Source organism: Lynx rufus, unplaced genomic scaffold (genome assembly GCF_022079265.1).
Source record: "Lynx rufus isolate CCGP_SWC_20201006 ecotype Redwood Valley unplaced genomic scaffold, mLynRuf1.p SCAF_20, whole genome shotgun sequence".
Taxonomy (NCBI): Eukaryota; Metazoa; Chordata; class Mammalia; order Carnivora; family Felidae; genus Lynx; species Lynx rufus.
The window spans coordinates 25,080,060-25,101,249 of NW_025814835.1; the positions used below are offsets into that span (position 1 = coordinate 25,080,060).

General features: G+C 48.2%; 1 protein-coding gene across 1 annotated transcript in view; it reads left to right on the top strand.

Annotated features, from left to right (window-relative positions):
* Positions 1-21,190, top strand: part of MYO5B (myosin VB) — a 203,581-nt gene that overhangs the window by 106,700 nt on the left and 75,691 nt on the right. Inside the window, exons 15-17 of the mRNA XM_047086219.1 lie at positions 5,141-5,296; positions 6,185-6,282; positions 11,836-11,922. Of these exons, the coding sequence (XP_046942175.1) occupies positions 5,141-5,296; positions 6,185-6,282; positions 11,836-11,922 (341 nt within the window). The remainder of the gene's footprint in view (positions 1-5,140; positions 5,297-6,184; positions 6,283-11,835; positions 11,923-21,190) is intronic.

Genomic DNA, 21,190 nt, shown 5'->3' on the forward strand with positions numbered 1-21,190 from the left:
GGTGAGGACCCTGTCCTGGGAAACAGCCACAGGAAGGGGAGATGTGCAGGAAGATGGGCCCATGGAAGGGAAGCTGGGCTGCATGGTTGGGGGAGAGGGCCTCAAAGAGGAGGTGTGGGCCCCTCAACAACATCAAGTAGGACCAAGAGTGAGGCTGCACCCCTTCCAGCCGCTGGATTTAGGAGGTCGGGTCCCCAGAAGGCGTTCTCAGGATCTATTTCGGCAGTGTGGGGGGCAGACCATGGAATGCGGGGTGGAGGCAGGTATGAGGAAGGATGACAGAAGGTGGTGTCTCTGGACCCCTTGCCTGAGATAGGGAGAGCCAGCTGGACAGGGAAGGCTACGTGTTTAAGGGAAGTAGCCTGGAAACAGGGAGAGAGAGAAAATGCAGGAGTCTAAGTTAGGCTGAAAGGAATCACCTTCCTCAGTTCCCTTATTTTTATGGATCAGAAAATTTAAATCTAGTAGGGCCATGGGTCACAGCTAATGAAGTGGCAGAGTCAGATCTAAAAGGTCTCCTGACCCGAGGTGCCTGGGTGGCTGGGCGTCCGACTTCGGCTCTGGTCATGATCTCGCAGTCTGTGAGTTCGAGCCCTGTGTCAGGCTCTGTGCTGACAGCTCAGAGCCTGGAGCCTGCTTCTGATTATGTCTCCCTCTCTCTCTGATCCTCCCCTGTGTTCGTTCTCTCTCTCAAAAATTAATAGACATTAAAAAAAGTAAAAAAAAAAAAAAAAAAAAAAAAAACTAAAGTGTCTCCTGACCCTAGCTCAGTGCCCATTCTATAGCACCTCACTTCCCAGATACCTGCTGAGCTATTGGCTTTTCTCTTAACTGCTGTACTGTAGTGCCTTGTTTGCAGTGGACTTCGGTCTGTTTGTTACATTGCAGCCAGAGAGAGCTTTCCCAAAAGATGACTGGTCACTGCTACCCTCTGTTCTATGGGCTCTGGAGCCAGGCTGTCTGGGTGCAGATCCTGGCTTTGCCACTGACTAGCTCTGTGATCTTGTACTCTGAGGCTCTGTTTCCCCATCTGTAAAATGGGTTTAATAACCAAGTGGTTATTGGGAGAATTAAGTGAATTTTCATATATGCTTTGCACCTTCTAAGTGCTCAGTAAATGTTAGCTGCTCTTATTTAAAAAAAAAAAAAATCTTTAATGGCTTCACATTGCTTTCAGGATAAAGACCAAAATGTTCAAGGATTTTGTATGAGGTGGTCTTCCTTGCTTCCCACCCTGCCCTGCTTCACGGTGTATCCGATAGCTGTACTGCCTTTATATGAGTTCCCCCAGATATGTAGAAACTTCCTAACATGCTTTCCTACCCTCTGAATAACCCAGTACCTCAAACTTCCCTTCATAAGAGAAGTCTTTCCTAATTTCTGCTCTGGGGCCGTGATTCAGTCATGTGTTTCTGTTGTTTATTTCCTTTGGGATGCTCATCATCTTGTCATTAAGCTTTTAATTGTGGGGTTAATTGATTATAGTTCACCTTCTATGCTAGATCATAAACTCCATGATCCATAAGAGGCTCTGTTTTTCTTCATTTTTGTGTTCCCAGCCCCAAGCACAGTATTTATTTGTTGCATATTTGGTGGTCAGTTAAGTATCGGTAGGTGAAAGAACGAACCAGTCAATCTAGTTTTTTTTTTTAATTTTTTTTTAATGTTTGTTTACTTTTGAGAGAAAGAGCAAGAATGGAGAAGGAGGCAGAGAGAGGGAGACATAGAATCCGAAGCAGGCTGCAGGCTCTGAGCTGTCAACACAGCCCCATGCGGGGCTCGAACCCACAAACTGTGAGATCATGATCTGAGCTGAATTGGACGCTTAACCAACTGAGCCACCCAGGCACCCCATCCATCTATTTTCTTGACATTCAGGGACCTAATATTTATTTTCTCTTCTTTGAAAGCACATGGAAATGATGAGTTAATAAATGTATCATCTTTATGATGGCACCTGCACATTTTTAGCCACAGATTTTTTAAATCCTGAGTTGTCTTTATTCCTTTGACGGCCTGAGTACCTTCCCCTATAAAAAGGCAACATATATGATTTTGAAATACCCTGTATGAAGAGGAAGTTGATCTATTTCAAAAATGCTGAGCATAGGAACTGAATTGTCACCTGTTGGCACCTGAAACCGGGAGACATCCTTAATGATTTCATTGGGGTGACCTCCCGAGCCATCTGGCTGATGACGAGGCCCTATGGTGGGGATTCAGGGAGTCCTTTGCTCAGGACTATGTAGCTTCCCCTAGTGCTATCATGGTGTCACCAGCCAGTTTCAGCCACAGAAGAGCCAGTAGTGAGGGTGGACTTGAGCTGCTTATCTGAGATGATCGTTGGCCTTAAGGTCATTGGTTGGTGCTTTTAGACTGTGCTTCAAACCCAGACCACAGAGTTAAAGAAGTACAACCTTTATTTGCAGGTAGATAGCTGCAGTAAAAGGTGGAAGTCAGGAGCTTCTGATGGAATGCTGGTGAAAAATGAAAAGTGCGAAGGGAGAACGGAACTTAATAGAACACATGTGTTTCCTCCGGCACATGCACGTGCGTGCACACAGTTTAACTGCTTTGTTTGTAACCCATATGGTTAGCTAATGTGTAGTATAAAACCAACTTCTGACCTGCGGTATGCCATTACTTTCGACTCTAATACGGAATTCTTAAAACCTGTTTAACTGATAATACCTAAGCGTAAGGTTAGGTAGGGGGAAGTGATTTGTTTCCTCTGTTTGAGTTTAAAATCTTCATACAGAAGATACACTTATAACTTCAACTGGCATTTGATGCTGGTTTCCAGCATTAGCTGTTGTCATGCTTTCTCTGCGACTGTGAGGTATCTCTGCCCAGGGCTGGGCTTCAGGCTCAGTGAAGATAGGTGTTTGACCTATGGAATTGCTAGAAGTTCCCTTGACGGGCAGAGCATAGCAGAGGTCCTCAAACAGGGATTCTCGGTGAGCAACACACCTGCACCCCCCTCATTTCTCATGGAAAATGCCTGAAGTTACTGCCAATGGTCCTATGGGTGTCCGCGTGTATTTTGTACCCCCAGCTCTAGGTGCATCACCCTGCAACCCAAGCATGCTACCTAATAAGGTTGCAGAAGCCACCTCTGAGTGAACGAAGTCACCTGGATCTCACACCCAGTTTCTGGGACAGGTTGTGCCCCTAGCACCATCTTTCTCTTCTGCCCAGACACTGTAATGTGCTACTGTTGAGACCTCCCACGTTTGTAATCAGATCGCAACTGCATACTGTGTGGTGTTTCCGATTGAAGGACCTACCCTGGACTGTAATATAAGAAAACTATATGTGTTGCCTAATATAGCTTCTACAAGTTTTTTTTTTTTTAATTTTTAACCTTTGTTTATTTTTGAGGCAAAGACAAGAGTGTGAGCAGGGGAGGGGCAGAGAGAGACAGAGACACAGAATCCGAAGCAGGCTCCAGGCTCTGAGCTGTCAGCACAGAGCCCAGCCCAATGCAGGGCTCGAACTCATGAACTGTGAGATCATGACCTGAGCCAAAGTCGGACGCTTAACTGACTGAGCCACCCAGGTGCCCCTACAACTTTTCAGAATACCTCTGAAATACTGATGTGGAATACTGATGGGAGTATGCTATTAAATTGTGGAATTTGGACCTCTCCTTTATAAGATTCTTGGACTTCCCGAACTGTTGGCATGGTGCTCAGTATATTCTCCACTAAACTGGGACTCAACTTGTAAAAGGTCTGGGAAGTTAAATGCAGGACGGTGTCAGCATAAGTGGACGTTCACTGCCATTTTGAACCTGTAGCCTTCCATGGAGATGGTGTTGCCTCTTAAGCTTTCCTTAGCCTAAGACTCCTGCTATGAATTTCAGGGGATGTTGTCAGCTGCAGGAATGCTTCATAAGTTACCTTTTAGGTATTCTTCCTCCCGCTGCCACATCTGAGAATGGATCACCTTCAGATACCAATACTGGCTCCACCAGATCCCCACACTGAAGCCTCCAATAAGGAGGATGTTGTACAGGTGCATCAGAGATACACATGGGCTTAAGATACAGTCTATTTCCACTTCCTTGATATTGCTGGTGTAAATGACCAGGATATCGTTGTGTATTGAAACAAACTCTGACCTGGGCATCTGGAGGTCAGGGATCTAGTCCTTGTTCGCTTGCTAACCAGCAGCTCCAGGGAGCCGACATTGGCCACTGTGCCTGGTGCTGGCATGAACAGAGATGGAAGCAGGATTCTGAGTTCCTCTTTCCTCACCTGCCACCTCAAGTGGTGATCTTTAGGCTTTATGCTCCAGTTCTAAAGTTCTGTGGTTCTAAATTTCTCCTCTTCAGCCCAGAACTTGATCATGTAGACCGATTTTTCATGTATATACCCCCTAACAAAATAATAAAACTGGACATTTGAGAGCTTATAATATGCTAGGCACTCTATTATATGCTTATGTGGACTCTCTCCTTTAATCCTTTCCCTGGTCCTCTTCCTCTGTCAAGAATAAGGCTTAAAGGCTGTGGGCTCAGCAAGCATGGGGCTCAGGGCCCAGCACAGACCTCAGCTGGTACCCGGGTGCATGATGGAGATGCGAAGGAATGATCTGGGAAAGTCCATGGAGGATGCAGGGCTGGACCTTAAGAGATGGGCTTCTCAGGAGGAGCAGAGAGGAGAAACTCTAAATTCTAGGAAATTTCCATTAGTCCACACAGACACTCTGTACATGTTACTACTAATTGTTCTCACCCAGCCCCTGGCCACCACTAAACTACTTTCCATTCCCTGGACATTTCTTGTAAATGGAATCATGCAGTAGAAAGTCTTTGTGTCTGGCTTCTTTCACTTGGCATGTTCTCAAGGTTTGTCCGTGTCATGTGTACGAGGATTTCCCTCCTTTATGTTGTCGGATATTATTCCATTGTACAGAACTTCCACGTTCTGTTCATTTATCAGCTGATCCATATTTACAGTGTTCCCACTCTGGCTGCAATGAATAATGTGGTTATGGACTTGGACGTTCAAGTGTTTGTGTGCATGTGTGTTAGCAGGTCTCTTGGGTATGCACTGGAAAGCTACTTTGAAAGAGTCAAAGTACCATAAAGTCCAAGAGATCTTGTGTTCATTGGTCTTCCTGTGTTTGTTTCTAGTTCCCACTAGTGGCTGATTTGTTTCATGATGACAAAGACTCTGTTCCTGCCAGCACTGCATCTGGCAAGGGCTCATCCTCAAAGATCAACATTCGCTCTGCCAGACCCCCTCTGAAAGTCTCCAACAAGGAACACAAGAAAACCGTGGGCCACCAGGTCAGCCTGTGGCAGGAAGCTGTGGGTCGGGGTGCGTGTGGCAGGGCTGGCCTCTCTGCAGATGAAGAAGGGCGGCAGAGTCCGAGGGAGGCCGAAGTGGCCTCAACATCTGCATCTTCGGCTACCCAACTCAGTCCGTATGCGCCTTTTGAAGAAGGAAACTGGGAAGCCCCCTCTAGAGGCAGTGGGCAGGAAAGAGGAAGGGAATGAGCGTAATCCTAGCAGTGCATGTAATACCTCTGGGAGGACCACACACACCTGGTAGAAGAGGCGAGAGGGTCTATAGTCAGCAGGTTGGGGAGTGAGGACTAAAGAAGCCTGGGGACTAGAAAACCGAGACGCTTTCTGTGGGGCCTTTGTGGGATTTTATGTCCAGTGTGATTTCCAAAAGAAGGGAGTTCCTGCCAAGCCCGAGCAGCCATTCACCTTTCTGTTGCAGGGGATTTGCCTGTTCTGGGCATTTCACTTTACTGTTACAACTTCCAGGATGTCCAGACACCAGATCTTGGGGCTCCAGGGCCTCAAGTTGAGGAATAACCAGCCTCCAGTCACCATGGTGACCTCTGTACTATTTCCTATTATTGACCCGCCTTTCATCTCCTTTGATCTACCATGCTGAGTTACACACGTTGGCAGGTGGGCTCTCCCTGTGTGGGTTGAAGAGCGCTCATGTCAATGTGGGAGGGGCTTAAGTTTGGATCTACAGCAAGGCAGGAGTGTCAGCTAGAATCTGACCTTGAGTCTCTGAATTTTTCATCCTTGATTAATAATAACCGTGACCATAACAGTATCAACAACTACCACCACCAGTCTAGGCGTTTCTTTACGTTTATTACACATCTACAAAATGTTAGATAAATAAGCGGGCGCTGACTTGTGTCTCCCCAGTTCCGTACCTCCCTGCATCTGCTCATGGAGACCCTGAATGCCACGACCCCACACTACGTGCGCTGCATCAAGCCAAATGATGAGAAGCTCCCCTTCCAGTAAGTGCCTGTGTGGGTGGGGCCAGCTGCCTCTCGGTTAGAGTCAGGCCAGTGAAGCCTGGCCTCTTCTTCCTTACAAGTTCAGGTGGAACTGACACGGGCGCAGCCTTGAGGGGGATTCTGCAGCAGGATGAATAGTTGCTCTTACACTTCACAGATGGTTTCCATGCTGAATACAGTCCAACAGACATTTACCAAGTTCTACCTGTATGCTATCTAGAAGGTTTCAACAAGATGAGAGGGTACGCTTCCCTAATCCCACGGAGTCTACAGTGGTGTTGAGGAATCAGAGAACCACATAAGTGTGTCATTAAATGCAGAAATGCCTGTGTCTCATAGCAGATGTTCACTTCCGAGATGGGAAGATAGCTGGAGTGGTCAGAGGAGACTTCTTCCACTGGGGAGACATGACCTCAAGTGACATGTCGAGTGATGAGACGTGAAGATTGTCCTATTTCTCACATGCCTTCTACCACTGAAATTCCAGTTATTCATACCTGCTCTCCTTCCTCCACCCCACTCCTTGGCCTTCTCTGGCCTAAATTCTACTTCTACCCCTATCTTGGAAATTGTCTTCCAGCTTTACCCATGCCCACGTGGTTGACCTCACCCGAATCTATATAGCAGTGACTGTTCAGGGTCTGTGTTCATCTCTGGTTTTTGCCAGTTTCCAGACCAGTATTTCTGAATGCCTGCTGCATTTTCATTGACTCACATCCAGCATGTCTGAAGTCAGACTCCTTGCCCCTCCAGAAATGGTCCCTCTGTGGTCTCTTTTGTAGTAAATGGCATAATCATTTCCTGACCGCTCATTTACCCACCACCAAACCTCAGAGTCCTTCTGGACCAGTGCTGTCCAATAGAACTTTTTGTGATACATGAAGCTGTTCTATAATCTGCATTGTCCAACATCGTAGCCACAGGTCTACCACGCGTGGCAATTCTGTGCTTGGAATGTGGCTGGTATGACTGAGGAACTGAATTCTGTCATTTTAATTATATTCAAATGCCTGTAGCTGGCTGATGGCTACCATATTGGATAGCATAAACCTTGTCAAAGGCCCATAGAGTCTACTTGAAGTTTTCTTAGGTTGGTCTCCCTTTTCTCTTCTGTCACCTTGTTTTAGACTCTGTTTCTTGCCTGAAATACTCCCCTAAGCCTTGAGAACAGTCTGTCCCTTACCTCTGCAGCCTCTCATTCCATTGCCATGAGCCACCACACAAGTTACGTCCCCTGGCCAGAAGAGGTATAATTCTAAATTTTTGAAGCACCTTATTCCCGGCTTTCTGACTTTCTTTTGGACCTAGCATAATTTCTTTCCGTGAAATAATTATTTTGGCAACTCTGTCAGAGTATCTGAACTACCCCCTGCTGCTCCTATTATTTCATAAAATTTGACCTATACTCAGATGGGCCTTGTGCTGGAAAAGGTCAGGAAGACAGCTTTGAGTCAGCCTTCCTTGAAGCATGCTGATTGTTGACTCTTTTCCTTTCCTCCACATTTCCAAGAAGTGGTTAGGAATTCCCCCCCTGTGGCATCTGTGTACCAGCTGACTCCAGGAGAAGAGAGGCTATTAGAAAGGCAGCAAGCGTGAAAGACTTTGATTATGTGTGAAGGGCAGGAGTGGTGTGCAGGGGCCCCAGAGGAGAGTTGAGGGTTGGGTACCAGCTCTGCCCTCAACCAGCTGCGACCTGGGGCCGTGGGTTCCTCAGAACCTGGTGCCTGCCACGTGCTGTATTCTCTTGCTGGGCCTCCCCTCAGATGAGAGGAGATGCTGGGGGCTTTCAGAATAAGTGTCTAGTCCTAATGGCCCATGTTTCTAAGACCTTCCGTTGCCTTCAGGACTGAAATCATCCTTGTAATAAAGTGGGGAGAATACTGAACCAGCTCGGAGCACTTGACTTCTAGATTCAAACTGAATTGTTTGGCTGCTCCAGGAGCTAGCCCTGTACTGTTGGCCTCACCTCTTCCACCTGCTAATTGTGGTTTAAAATGATCATCCTGATGAAAAAATTCAAGGAGATAATGTAGATTATTTGTGAGAAGTATAACAAATTTTGATAAGTAGAATCTATAACATCATCTAAAATAAATATACGATGTTACTGACATTATTCTAGAAGGAGAGTTCTGTAGGCCTCCTCCCATCTCCTCCAACCGCTTTCTCAACCTTAGGACCCTTGACATTTTGGGCCAGGTAATGCCCTGTTATGGGGGGGCTGTCCTATGCATTGTAGTATGCTAATAGCATCCCCATCATTGTGACAACTAAAAACGCTTTAAGATGTTGCCAGGTGTTTCTTGGAGGACAAAATGACAACCCAGTGGAGGACGGCTGTCCTAGACTAAATGCTTTTGATAGCATCTCTTGTAGAAAAGTCTTTTTTCCTCTGCTGTTTCCTTTATTAAAAAAACATTCATCATACCCACTATTCACTGGACACTGGGCTAGGACAAGTGAAATGACAGACCTGCCCCTCATCCTTCAGGAACTGCCAGTCACAGATCAGTGTGGAAGTGCTACAGGAGCAGAGAAGCGAGAAGGTGGTTAAGTGTCCAGGGAGGAGGTGGCCTGGGGGAGTGTGATAAATCTGGGGTCACTGGTGGGAGGAGCTGGCCAGTTTCCTGTGGGCCGGTGCCCTGCTCTCAGCAGTGGACACTCCTGAGCGTCCCGGGGTCCTCAGGTATGACTCAGCACACTGCAGAGCCTGAAGAACGGGTGGGAGCTGGCGGTCTGTGCAAAAATCAGTAGTGGCGCATGACTGCTGAGGGGGAGCTGGGTTCTAAGCTTCCGGTTCTGCTGAACCTGCATGTTCATTGGGAGGAGAAAGTATAACCCTGCGTTTCAGCAGGTTTGACCCTATATTTCTTTGGTGATTTTGCAGTCTGGAGTTACGTGTCTCTTGTCCTCACTGTGGTTCTCCAAAATTTACTAGGTGGGAGGGCTGATTTCCACTCCCCGTCACCTTGTCACCTCGTAACACAGGTAGCAAGCCTCGTGAAGAGATGCTATTGACAGCATTCTTTACTCTTGAAGAGATGACATAAAATACAGAAGGCTGGGGCATGTGAACAAGGAAAGAGGATGGCAGAATCTTTTTGGTATAGTGTCTGCTTGTTTCCTTTTAATAGGGTTGTTCTTTTCTGTCACTTAGTCATTGCAACAAACCAGTGAATGACAGTGGGACAGGTATCCTCCTCTTCTGTTGGAGAAGTGAGGCAAAGCTACAGAGAGATTGTGTATTGCCTGGAGGGGCACTAGCTGTTGGTGGCCCGTACCAGGTTTTCTGGTTTGCCTTTGCTCTTTTCCCCCATCCCTCGGGGAAGAGAATGGTGCCAGCTCCGGAGGGAAGTGGGAAGACCTTTGTCTACCCACCGTGGCCACAAAGGACGAGCGGTCACCGGTGCTTGCTACGTGTGCTGCCCATCCCCCCACACACCGCAGAGGGAAGCAGACTCTGGCCTGGAGATCACGGGTGCAGAGGGAGAGGTCTGCAGCCGCAGAACACCTTCCCCAAGGCTCAAGCCCATCCACCGTGCTTTCATAACTCGGCCCAGCTGGTCACCCGGCAGACGAGAGAAGCAGACCTGTAAACAGCAGAGCCCATGTTGCTTAGACTCCTCACTACCACCCCATGTTGGTTAAGGTTTTTCTTGGGTCCCGGAACTGTGGTGCATCCTGGTGACACCTGAGACAAACTACAAAGGGGATACACTTAGGTTTCCTTTTGTTTTCTTTCATCCTATAAGCTCTTCCACGGAGGAGCTTTTTGCCGACTTTAAAAAAAAAAAAAAAAAAAGAAATTAACTCCTGCAAAGTAACGGTCTTGTTGTTCAGGACTGTGCAGACTTAAATGCCCACTTGTCCGGTACATACTCAAGTGCCAGGGGCACCTTGGGGCTGGAGGAATCAGGCAGACTTCATGGAGGAGCTGGCTGTCAAAAGTGGCAGGACTTGGGCAGATTTTGGGGGGAGGCAGGAGGAGGCTGTGGGTGACTCCCAGACACCGAGCCCCAGGGCTGACCTGGAACACACAGAGTTCGTGGACTCCAGGTCAGCTCACGGTCTTCAGTCACTTGGAAGGTGCCTGCTGACCCAGGCCGCCTACCTCAATAGACTTCTGGGTTCTTGGTGTAAGAGACCAGCCAGCGCTAGGACCTGAGGGGTTCATACAAATAGATCTGAGGGAAGAAGTCTCTGGTGGAGAGCTATGAATCTGGGTGTGGCGGATTCCAGCCCTGATCCATCCTGCAGAGCTCCAGAAGCTGCTGGGAAGAGAACACCCAGGCTTATCTGGAGGTGGCAGACAAGAGTAGCACGAAGAAGTCCCCCGGGGTCCTAGAGATGAAGAAGCTTCCTGTTTCTCTTTCTCTGCCAGGGCAGACAGGTTGCCCAACAGCTTAGCCAAGGTGTGTGCTAAAGCCAGTGTGATCCCGGGAGCTGGGCCTCAGCCCGCCCACTTCCCAGAGTGGAAGGAGGGCAAGACGCATGGCCCTTGGCTCTAGCTGAGCTGAGGAACAGCCAGAAAGAAAGGGAGCATTTACTTCCCATCCCTCCTCACAGAGTGGGACAAAGGTCTTAGCAAACTACAAGTGGGGATTAATTCCAGTTCAGCTTAGTACTTCCCCCATGAAGATGCCCTGATTACCTCAGCTGATGCTGACCACTTCCCCCTGGACTCTTCCAGCACTTTTACCATGGTTATCACATGCTGCTTTGTACGCAGCTTCTATACAGTTCTCCTCCAGTGTGGACACTTCCCCCAGACCACGTCTGACTGCCGATTCTACAACATCCTGCTCAACTTAGGTGTTGGAATAATACTGGTTTTTCAGTGTTAAACAGCATTGTAGAGGCATATGAGCTATTGAAGATGTGGCTCGCATCTCTGAAGACAGATGGGAACATAGATTTCTTTTTCGTAACGAGGCAGCTGTCATGAGAGCAGCTAGCGATGCCTGTGTCCTAAAGTTGTGCCAGGTGGTGGTCTAACCGCTTTCATGGGCCTTTATGTTTAATCTTCACACTAACCCTGAAGAAGGGATACTATTATTATCCCCATTTTATAGGTGAGGATATTGAGGTGACATTGCTTTCCCCAAATTACACATGCACCTGGTCAGGGACTATGTCACAATTCACATCCAGGTCTGCCTGGCCTGAAACTTCCCCTTTTAACTCCTGAGCCAAATACTGCTTGTGGTGGCAAGTGTCTATGATTTGGCTTTTGAATGAACACAGGTGCCCCCATGGATGGATAAGGAAAGGCTTCGAGAGGAGGCAGGAATGGGTCTTGGAGGGTGGACAGAATTCAGGTATGCAAAGAAGAGATGTATCCCAGGTAAGAACAAGAACTTGCATAGAACTTAGGTACTGAAATCATTCATGCACCTGCTAGTCAGTGTCTTTTAGTCTGTGCTTGGCCCCTGACCTTGAGATTAAGGTGCATTATGGTCTGTCTTCCGGTGCAGGAAGAAGTCATCTTACCCTCTCTCCTGTTCCATTTCTTTGCCAGCATGGCCATTTATGGAATGTCTTCCTGTTTTGCAGCTTTGACCCAAAGAGAGCAGTGCAGCAGCTCAGAGCGTGTGGGGTGTTGGAGACCATCCGAATCAGTGCAGCCGGCTACCCATCCAGGTAATGTGCCCACCAGCCATGTCTTGGTGGGGCAGCCAGAGTTTGGTGTCCTAGGAAACCTGTTTATGTGCTGTCAGCCAGAGACCGATCCTCCGTAATGTTCCCAAACACTGAGGGTCCAAGCAGGATACTGACAGAAGAATATCATTTTGGCCTGGGAAGTATGGAAGTCAACGGCAGTGTCCTCTTGGGCAGCTTTTCACGTTTCAGGCTGGCGTTGGTCTGGGCATTGAGCTAGCTAGAGTTGCAAAGGGGATTTCTCCTTTCCTCCCACCTGTTCCCTTTACTTTTTTGTTTTTATTATTGTGGTAAAATGCACCGTTTATTGTCCTAATCATTTTGAAACGTATAGTTCAGTGGTGGTAAGTAAGTACATTCCTCTTTATGCAGCCATCTCCAGAAATGTTTTCATCTTGCAAAACTGAAACTCTGTCCCCATTAAACACTAAATCCCCATTTGTTCCACCCCCCAGCGGCTGGCAGCCACCACTCAACTTTGTCTCTGTTTTTGATGAGTCTCGGTCTTCATATAAGTGGAGTCCTACAGCGGTGGTTGACTGGCTCATCTCACTTAGTCTAATGTCTTTCAGGTTCACCTCGGTAGATGTGTCAGAATTTCCTCCCTTTTTATGGCTGAATAGCACTCCACTGTATGTATAGGACGTATTTTGTCCATCCATTTGTCAATGGACGCCTTTACCTTTTAAAATAGAATCAAATCTGTGATGGAGGGTATAATTTTCAATTTAAAAAAACACTATCAAGATCTAATTTGCATTGTGAATAAGTGAGCCACCTAGTGTCTCTCGAAGCTCTGTCAAGACTGGATCTTTCCTAGATGCTTGCCTGAAGTAGGAGTGGGGTGTGGATGGTGGCCAGCTAGCTTTCATGGGGTCATACTGTGTCCCAGTGCCACAGAGGCCAGATATCTCCTGCTGTGACTTGGAGCTGAGCTGGGCAGGGATGCTACCAGTGTAGCATCCCAGAGCCCGTGGTGGTTTCCGCAGGGACCCCCTGTCCAAAGAAGTTCCATATGTGCCAGGCGGTGGAGGGAGACAGAGGAAGCCGGAAATGGGAGGAGGACATGTCTCCAGGCCTCCCCTCCTCGCTGCCGTCTCCAGCCAGCCCTTGGCCACTACAGTTAAGGAACCACTTCGTATGCAGCAGTGTTGTATACCAAGAAGCAACTTGACCGTGAGCAGTTCCCAAAAGGTAGACCCGGGAATCAAGTTAGTGGTGAAATTAGGAGTTTGCATTTGACCCGGAAAGTACAAGGAACTGTCACTAATCTGCAACCTCCAGGCAGCTTTTCCAAACCCAGCAGGTTCGAGCATTGTTCAGAGCGGTCTAACAATGCGGTCTACTCTGGCCAGGGCAGAAGCCTGTTAGTATTTTCTTTGACCCACATCTCTTCTGCTTAGAAGAAAGACTGGGAGGACCCTGGGGTTCCATCTCCTTTTTCAGCCCCAGGGGCTGAGCGCGAACTGCTGGCAACTCCATGATCAATGAGGTGAGCCCTGCTTGCCCTTCTCAGGTGCAGGCTGTGTCTGCCTTGCAGTGCCCAGCATCAGTCTTTTGATTGAGAGAATGGGGCTCAGGCCACGGGCATAGTAGTTCAGTCTTGAGTTCAAGGAACTGTAGTCTAGCCAGTTGGATCCACATACAATGGCTGCTCCAAGCACATGGTTCCTACAACTTAGGAACGTGGCAAGGACCTGAAGGAGCTGCCCGACCATGGCTTTTCAAAGCGGGTTCCCCAGGCAGCCAGGCCCCACTCCTGCTCCATTGGACTCCCCAAAAGTCTTTAGTCTGCTGCCCTCAGTGTTTCTAGGAACTGCTTCACACCCCACTAGTGGCTCAGGAAATCAGTGTGACAGGTCATGACCAGCATCTTGTTTATTTAATGAAATAACCAGGGATGGAAAATGGCAATTTGTGGTAGAAAGGATGTTACAGTCTGACCTTACTTGAGCTTTATATATAGACCCAGGTGCGTCATGATTTAAAAGGCACTTTTGCTGAGGAGGCTTGCAGAAAGAAGTGAGCTGCTCAGGGTCGCCATTTGCTGTGGTTGAGTGAAGATTAGACACACCCTTCCTCTGCCCGGCTATGTGGTGATTGCCAAGCATCTTCCTGCTCACGTTAGAGTGTTGCCATCCAAACTGGTTCAACAGGAGTGAAGAGTAGAGTAGGGTTTCATGCCTGCCCGCCGGGGGCTGGGCCCAGACCTGAGGCTTGGCGTAAAACTGCACCCTGCCTGCTCCAGCTTGTAAATAGAAGTCCAGATTGTAGAACTGAACCCTGGGCCATAGCCAGAGGAGGCTGGTGGTTGAAGCCTTAGCCTTGGTGGAGTCAGGCCTGGCTTCCATTGTCTGCTCCCATTCTCCTCGGCTAGGTAACCTCAAGCGAGGAAATTAATCTCTGAGCCTGCGTTCCCGGATCACTAAGTAGTTACATCATAGGCGTGTGTAATGAATGACATAATGCCTCTAAAGTCCTCCACACAGTGCTGGGCACTTAAGCATTTAATAACATGTTTATCACTCATTTAGATATGAGTAAGAAACTACATGCTTATGGGTGCAATTATCTGGGTAAAACAGGCCTGTACCAGAAATATTTAGCTTTGTCTTTGTGAAACCCTGAAGCGTCTGGTCACCTCAAAAGATCATTGCAAAGTCCTTTAAGGAATTGAAAAGGTCAGTCCAAGAATTATCTAAAGTCTGTCAAAACTGGAGCTGAGTTGTCCCCTGTTAAACTGTTGAGGGTCCTTGTACAAGAAACTTAGGGATCATGGGTCCTCACGGCCACACCTGTGCTGTGCAGCACAGAGCCCTCCAGGTGAGCCCAGAAGCCCAGGGGCTCATCTTTGTCTATAACATGATGGTGCTACTGATGGTGAGCTTGTCTGGGAGGCGTGAACGTTTGGGACCTTGCCAAGCCTGGGGAGACGGAACCAGGGAAGCGTGTGAAAATGAGCTCTTCTAGGGCAGGTGGGACTGGGGGGATCTATCTCTGTATGTAAGGAGCCACGTGTTTTTGCTAAGAACTTTGTAACAGCGAGTTGTTTGCTATCAGAACAAGCGCTCTGCGGAGGGCGTGGACCTCTCTTCTTGGAGACCGTCAAGGAGAAGCTACAAGTCTGGGTCTGATGTGGTTAGCTCTAGACAGCGCTCCAGGCACAGGTCCCACTCATCTCTGCCACCTCAGATTCACCCGCCGTACTTGCTTGCAGCCTCGCTGGGAAATCAGAGCGACAGGGTGTGCCACCCACACTCCCGATTTTGCTGCCGCAGCACAGAATCATCTGTTCTAGGAGGTGGAAGAGGAAGCGGGGAGAGGACTTGACTCCCGTGGTCTCACATGAGCTGCTGTAGAAAATGTTTTCTTGCCTTCATGCCACCCTTCCTTGTTAATCTGGCCACCTGTTCTGTGTCCTATCCCCTGTTGAGCATCTAGCTCTGTGCCAATGGCTGGGAGGGGATTAAGGATCTAAGTCCCGGCCTCTGCCTGTCAGGAGCTCACAGTCTGGGAGAAGTGATAAAAACCTAGAACAGCAACATAGAATTAGGTGCAAGTTGGAGAAGAAATGTGGCTTTGTGGAGGAGGTGAGGTTTGAGGTGGGCCTTGAAGGGTGAGGAGGCTTTGCACTGGGGGGGGGGGGGTGGGGAGAGTGGGAGAATACTGCCAGCCTGGAAGCAGGGCAGTGTCCAGGCACGGGAGGGACGATAATGTCCCCTGCGCAGTGATCAGGGAAGAGGCTTTCTCTGCCCGTCAGTCCTCAATCAGTTCTTCCTGTTCAATCTTGCATTCTTAGCATGCCAGCCAGGCTTTTCTCCTCATCCAGACAACCTCTTCCTTGGCAGCTGAGAGAGCACATTGCCTCCAAGTCTTGAGACCCATATGGAAAACGGCTTCTCCTGCTGTTCGTTCCACCTGGCTGCAATCAGAGTTGCCTCGAAGTTGAGATGCCCGCAGACTTGCCTCTTAGGGGGCAGCTGATGGGTGTCTTTCCCTGCCTCTCTAATGGATCCACACCTCTTTCTAGGAGGTGATCGCGAGGGGCATCTGTACCTTTCCATAATTGCAAGTATTGTGGAGAGCTTAGGGAAGGAAGGAAGGAAAGACTGGGATTTTCCGGTATCACAAAAAATGTTACTTAACGCTGTGATGTAAACATTTGGGCTTAGATCCAGAATGCTGCCTTACCTTTGCTGTCTTAGCAGATTTTGCTGAAGGCTCAGAGGATTCCCTCCCCGAACTGCCATTTGAAATATTACCTTTTGGAAAGAGGCACCGTAGTTTTATGGCACTTTTGTTAGTGTTGAGGTAGAGCTGAATCATGCATCTACTCCATTTAGATCTGAATCCCCTTTCCCCAGCCATAGGGCCCAGGGTGGGGGGAGCAGTGGTGAAGGCTGGGGAGAGGGCTGCGGGGCAAAGCTACCACACCTGCAGTCTCCTGACTCCGCCCCTTGCCTCCCTGTTCTGCCCCTGCCAATCATGGTAACCATTTGGAGTGACCTCACGGCCTTAAAAAAAAAAAAAAAACCTCCCTTCCTGCTTCATCCAGGAGAGAGGTGCGTCTGCTGTGTCTGGGGATCAAGTAAGGTGTTACAGCTCATGCGTGCCCATGAAGGGGTTAGCTTTTGAAGGAAGTACCAGGGACTCTCATGTGTTACCTCAGAATGTAGAGCTGAGCAGTCATGTTGTTACCTTGACTTGGGGAGTCCTTCCTGAGCCCAGAGGGACCTGAGTGGATTGGGAGTCATCCCCAAAAGAACTCACCTCCTTGGTGTTAAGACTCAACACAGCAAAGTGATTTCACTTGGTTTAGCTCGTCAGGTGACCACAACTTTGCCCAGCTGTTTTCCGCAGGAAACTTCCCTGCCTTCTTTGATGAGGGGAGTTAGGACTTAGAACGTCTTCCTGTGTGTCTCCAACTTCAATGGCCAAAGGGCACATGCCGCTTTGCAGAGAGGAAAATGCCAAAGAGGAAGACTGTGCATGGCCCAGGGTCACAGGGACTCGTGATAAAATGCCCAGAGGGCACTTCCCCGGGAGCTCATGCAGAGGGCAGCCCTTTCCTACTGATGCCCTGGGCATAGGACACTTGGCCCTATTCTGAAACAAACACGTGTCCTATGCCCCCAAAGCCCCGCGAGCCCGGACACCAAGTTGGCAGGCCAGTGGCGGCTCTCTGGGGCGCCCTCACCCCACCCTCGGGCACTAGTATACTTGTCTATTTTTATCTCTCTGAGAATTATGGCTCTCTGGGAGTCTGACTTAAAATACATCATTCAATTTGAAATGTACTGCCGTGGCAAAGAAATATGTCTGTTACGTACACAAAGCACCGTGATAAATGCCCTGTCTGGACGAGAGGCTTGGCCACCATCCCCGGGCTCCTGTGCCGTCCTCTGGCTCCCTCTGTGGGGTTCAGAGCAGTGTTGTGTCCCACGGGATTTGCGAAGCAAGTTCCATTTAACCACAACATGTGTGTTGGAGGGGGGAGGGTACTTGAATACACAATGTTTATATTTAAAAAACATAACTCCTCCTAAGTTTTCCATTCATTTCCTGTTCACCTTAGAATAACTCACTGATGCTTTCTGAGAAGACTTCACTTGCCAGCCTCCGTTCCCTCAGCCCCGTGTGGATGAAACCGCACAGGACCTTGGAAGTAGGCGGAGTCTGGAGAAGTTGCTTTGTTCACCTTTCCGTTTAATCACGACTAAACAGCCACGTGGTTACCTGCCTTGCTGTTAAAGGTCCCACCAAGGGCTCAGTCGGTTAAGCGTCTAACCCTTGATTTCGGCTCAGGTCATGATCCCAGGGTGGGGAGATGGAACCCCATGTCAGGCTCCACGCTGGGTTTGGAGCCTGCTTGAGATTCTCTGCCCCTCTCTTGCTTACGTGCACATGTCTGCATGTGCGTGCACACGCGCTCTTTCTCTTTCTCTCAAAACAAAAATTTTAAAGCCCACTAAGAACGAACTTATTTCAGACTGAACCAGTTCTTCGTCCCAAGATCTTGCAGCCTTTAATTCTGGTGCTTTTGCCTGAGAGCTGTGCTCCCTTCCTTGGACCACACACAATCTGTCTGTCACATGGTTCTCAACCGGGACTGCACATCACAGCCACAGGGAAGCTTGTTTGTGAATGCTCTCTGCCTCGAAACTCTCCCTTGGAGGCAAGTGTTGGTCACTGGTCAGCTGCAGATGCTGGGTTGTATCTGGGCAGTGCTGGGACCGAATACATTTTCCGTTCCTCATTTTGTATTTTGGCTGCAGCTCAGAGCCAATGGGGAAGAATTCAGTTATGGGGGAAGGATTTGGTTTCCTTCCTTCAGACCTGGGACTACCTTGAAGTCTCAGCCTGTGTTCCCCTGGGAGGCGCAGGACAGAGGGTGGGGATAAGGGGGAAAGCAAATCCAGGCTGTCGGTGGTATGAGTGGGGGGTGAACACCCTGCTACTTCGGCACTCAGAGCCTTCCACGAATACCTGTGCTGAAATGATGACAAAATGCCGTGTGTTATGTATTACTTTACAAAGTGCCCCCCCCCCAACAAACCTCATCTCATTTGTTCATCACGTTGACTTTTTAAAATTGAGATGTAATTTATGTACAAGAAAAAAAATCCTTCAGTGGTTTTCATTATATTCCCAGAATTGTACAACTGTCACTACTAATTGTGGATGTTTTCTCACCCCAGGGAGAAACCCTGTTCCCACTGGTGGTCACTACCTCTTCCCCCTCCTCCTAGCTCTGGCGACCACTTACTGGCTTTTCCTTTCTATAAATTTGCCTACTGTGGACATTTCATACAAATGGAAGCATATAAGTGGCCTTTTGTGTTATCCAGGTTTTAACATGTACCAGAACTTTATTCTTCTATGTTGCCTAATACTGTCATATCGTAAGGATACCCTATGTTTTATCCACTCATCGGTCAATGGACATTTGGGTTATTTCTGCTGCTTGGCAAGTGTGAATAATACTGTTGTGAACATCCACATACGTATTTTTATGTGAACATAAATTTTTATTTCTCTTGATTATATACTCAGGAGTGGGATTGCTGGCTCACATGGCAACTCGGTTTACCCTGTTGAGGAGCTGCCAGACCATTTTCCACAGTGGTTGCACCATTTTACACTTCCACCGGCGATGGATGTGGCTTCCTGTTTCTATGCGTTCTTGCCAACACTTATTGTTTGTTTTACTATGGCCATCCTAGGGGGTGTCAGGTGGTATCCCACTATGATTTTGATTGTATTTCCCTGATGATTACTGATGTTGAGCGTCTTTTCACGTGCTTATTGGCCATTTGTATATCCTCTTTGCAGAAATGCGTTCAGATTTTTTGCCCATGTTTTAATTGGGTCGTTTGTCTCTTTGGTGCCGTAGGAGTCCTTTATATTTTCTAGATGCTAGATGTTTGTCAGATATAGGTTCCCCATTTTGGCCCTATGGTAACCTGACATGCCATCTTCAGGGGTTCTTTCTGGTGGCCTGCTGTTGGAGAGAGCGTGTGACATAGAGCCTCCTACCCTGGTCTTCTTGGAGGGACTCTTAGAGTTGGTCTAATCCAGCCAGGCTTGCTTGAGGGAATCTATCCAAGAGAAGGGAAGCGCAAAGTGCTACCACTTTGACGGATCCACTCCATCTGTTAACATTCATCCATGGAGGGCTTCACAAGGAGACATGTTCTCTAGAATGTCCCACATGTAGATGGTTGAATCTAGTATCTAGATGAGAACTCAGACAACCAAAACATTGCCCTACTGTGTTTGCTCTGCCCTTCACAGCAGTTGTGTTTACCGTGTGCTGTCTTGAGCCTTGGAGCTAGTTACCAGGAAGTGTCTGTCCAGCCTTGCCTCTACCTCTGATCTCCCCTTTCTTACCAGGAGCAATCACACCCCCAGTTGTGACGACTTTACCAGATCTACACATCTCCCTAGCAGGCCAGGGACACACAGGGTATGCCCTTGATGTCCAGGACATTCAGCCAGGCCCCTTGCCTGTGAGTCCAAATCTGGGGAGAGCTGGGATGAATGTGACTTCTGTCCCTGAGGCCACTATGACTCTGTATAACCTAGGGTTGAGGCCACTATTGGGGCCTGGTAATAGACTAAGGATGGAAGCTCTTCTACCAGCAATAACGTGAAATGGAAGAGCAGCCGGGCTCGGGATTGGCTTAAAGGGTACATCCAGACCCATGAGCCACACAGCCATGCTGTGAGTGGGGGAGGACCTGTCCAGGGCCACCTGAGGAGGGCAGAAAGAGCAGGAATGGAAGCAGTGGACTCACACTGTAGAGGCAGATGGTAGGCAGGGTTGGTTCTCAAGATGGTGGTTTTCTAGACCAGAAGTATGTTCTAGAATAAAGATTTTGTAAAAGGGAACATTTTTGCATATTTCAGCAAATGGAGTAGCAGGTGATGGTCTGAAGATGTTTTGTGTCCATTTGAGCCCAAAAAGATTGTCTTGCCCCAAAGCCAATAGTGCCCTTTGGGAGAAATGCTAGTAAAGAGAAAAGATTTAATGTTGGGATTCCAACCATTTTATTGGTCAGGAAAATACTTATTCTTTTAAAACGTGTGTATGAAGATACCGTGAAAGGTGCAAAGAAGTTTAAAAATGTAGCCTTACCCAGCCAAGGGTGTCCAGAGTCTAGCACAGAAGCTAACATATGTATAAAAACTATCTTGTGGAGACGGCATAAAGCTCTGTATCCCACATCTCCGTGAAAACGCTGAGGGAGGGAGATTCCATGGTGGTAGAGTACCTCAAGTGGAAATCCTGGACACCCTGTGGTCCTGTAGAGGGTCTTCCTAATTTTTACATGACCACAAAAAACCTCCATCCAGATGTTCCTACCAAATCAGGAAGTTCTGTTAAGAAATGCTACTTTTGGAAAACTAATCACGTATTCTGTTTAGCTTTGCTTGGGAAGTTTTCCTTCTACAAGTGAGGGAGCCTTTCATGCAAAGACTTTAAGAGCACAGAGTTTCATGGAAAAGGGAATCCACAATTGATTCTGGGTCCTTGGCTGAAGGACGCTTGTATGTGCCCAGACCCCATGGTGGCCACGTTCCCCTTTGGTAGCTCATGAGGGAGTACCTGCCCAAGCCCTTCTCAGCGGATGGTCTGTCTGCTACAGGCACACTCCTCCCCCATCAGTGTCACCCTGGTGCCAGTATCCAATGAAGCCTTTGTAAGAATAGGGGGAGAGCATTAGGTGGGAAGGGAGAGACCTTAGAT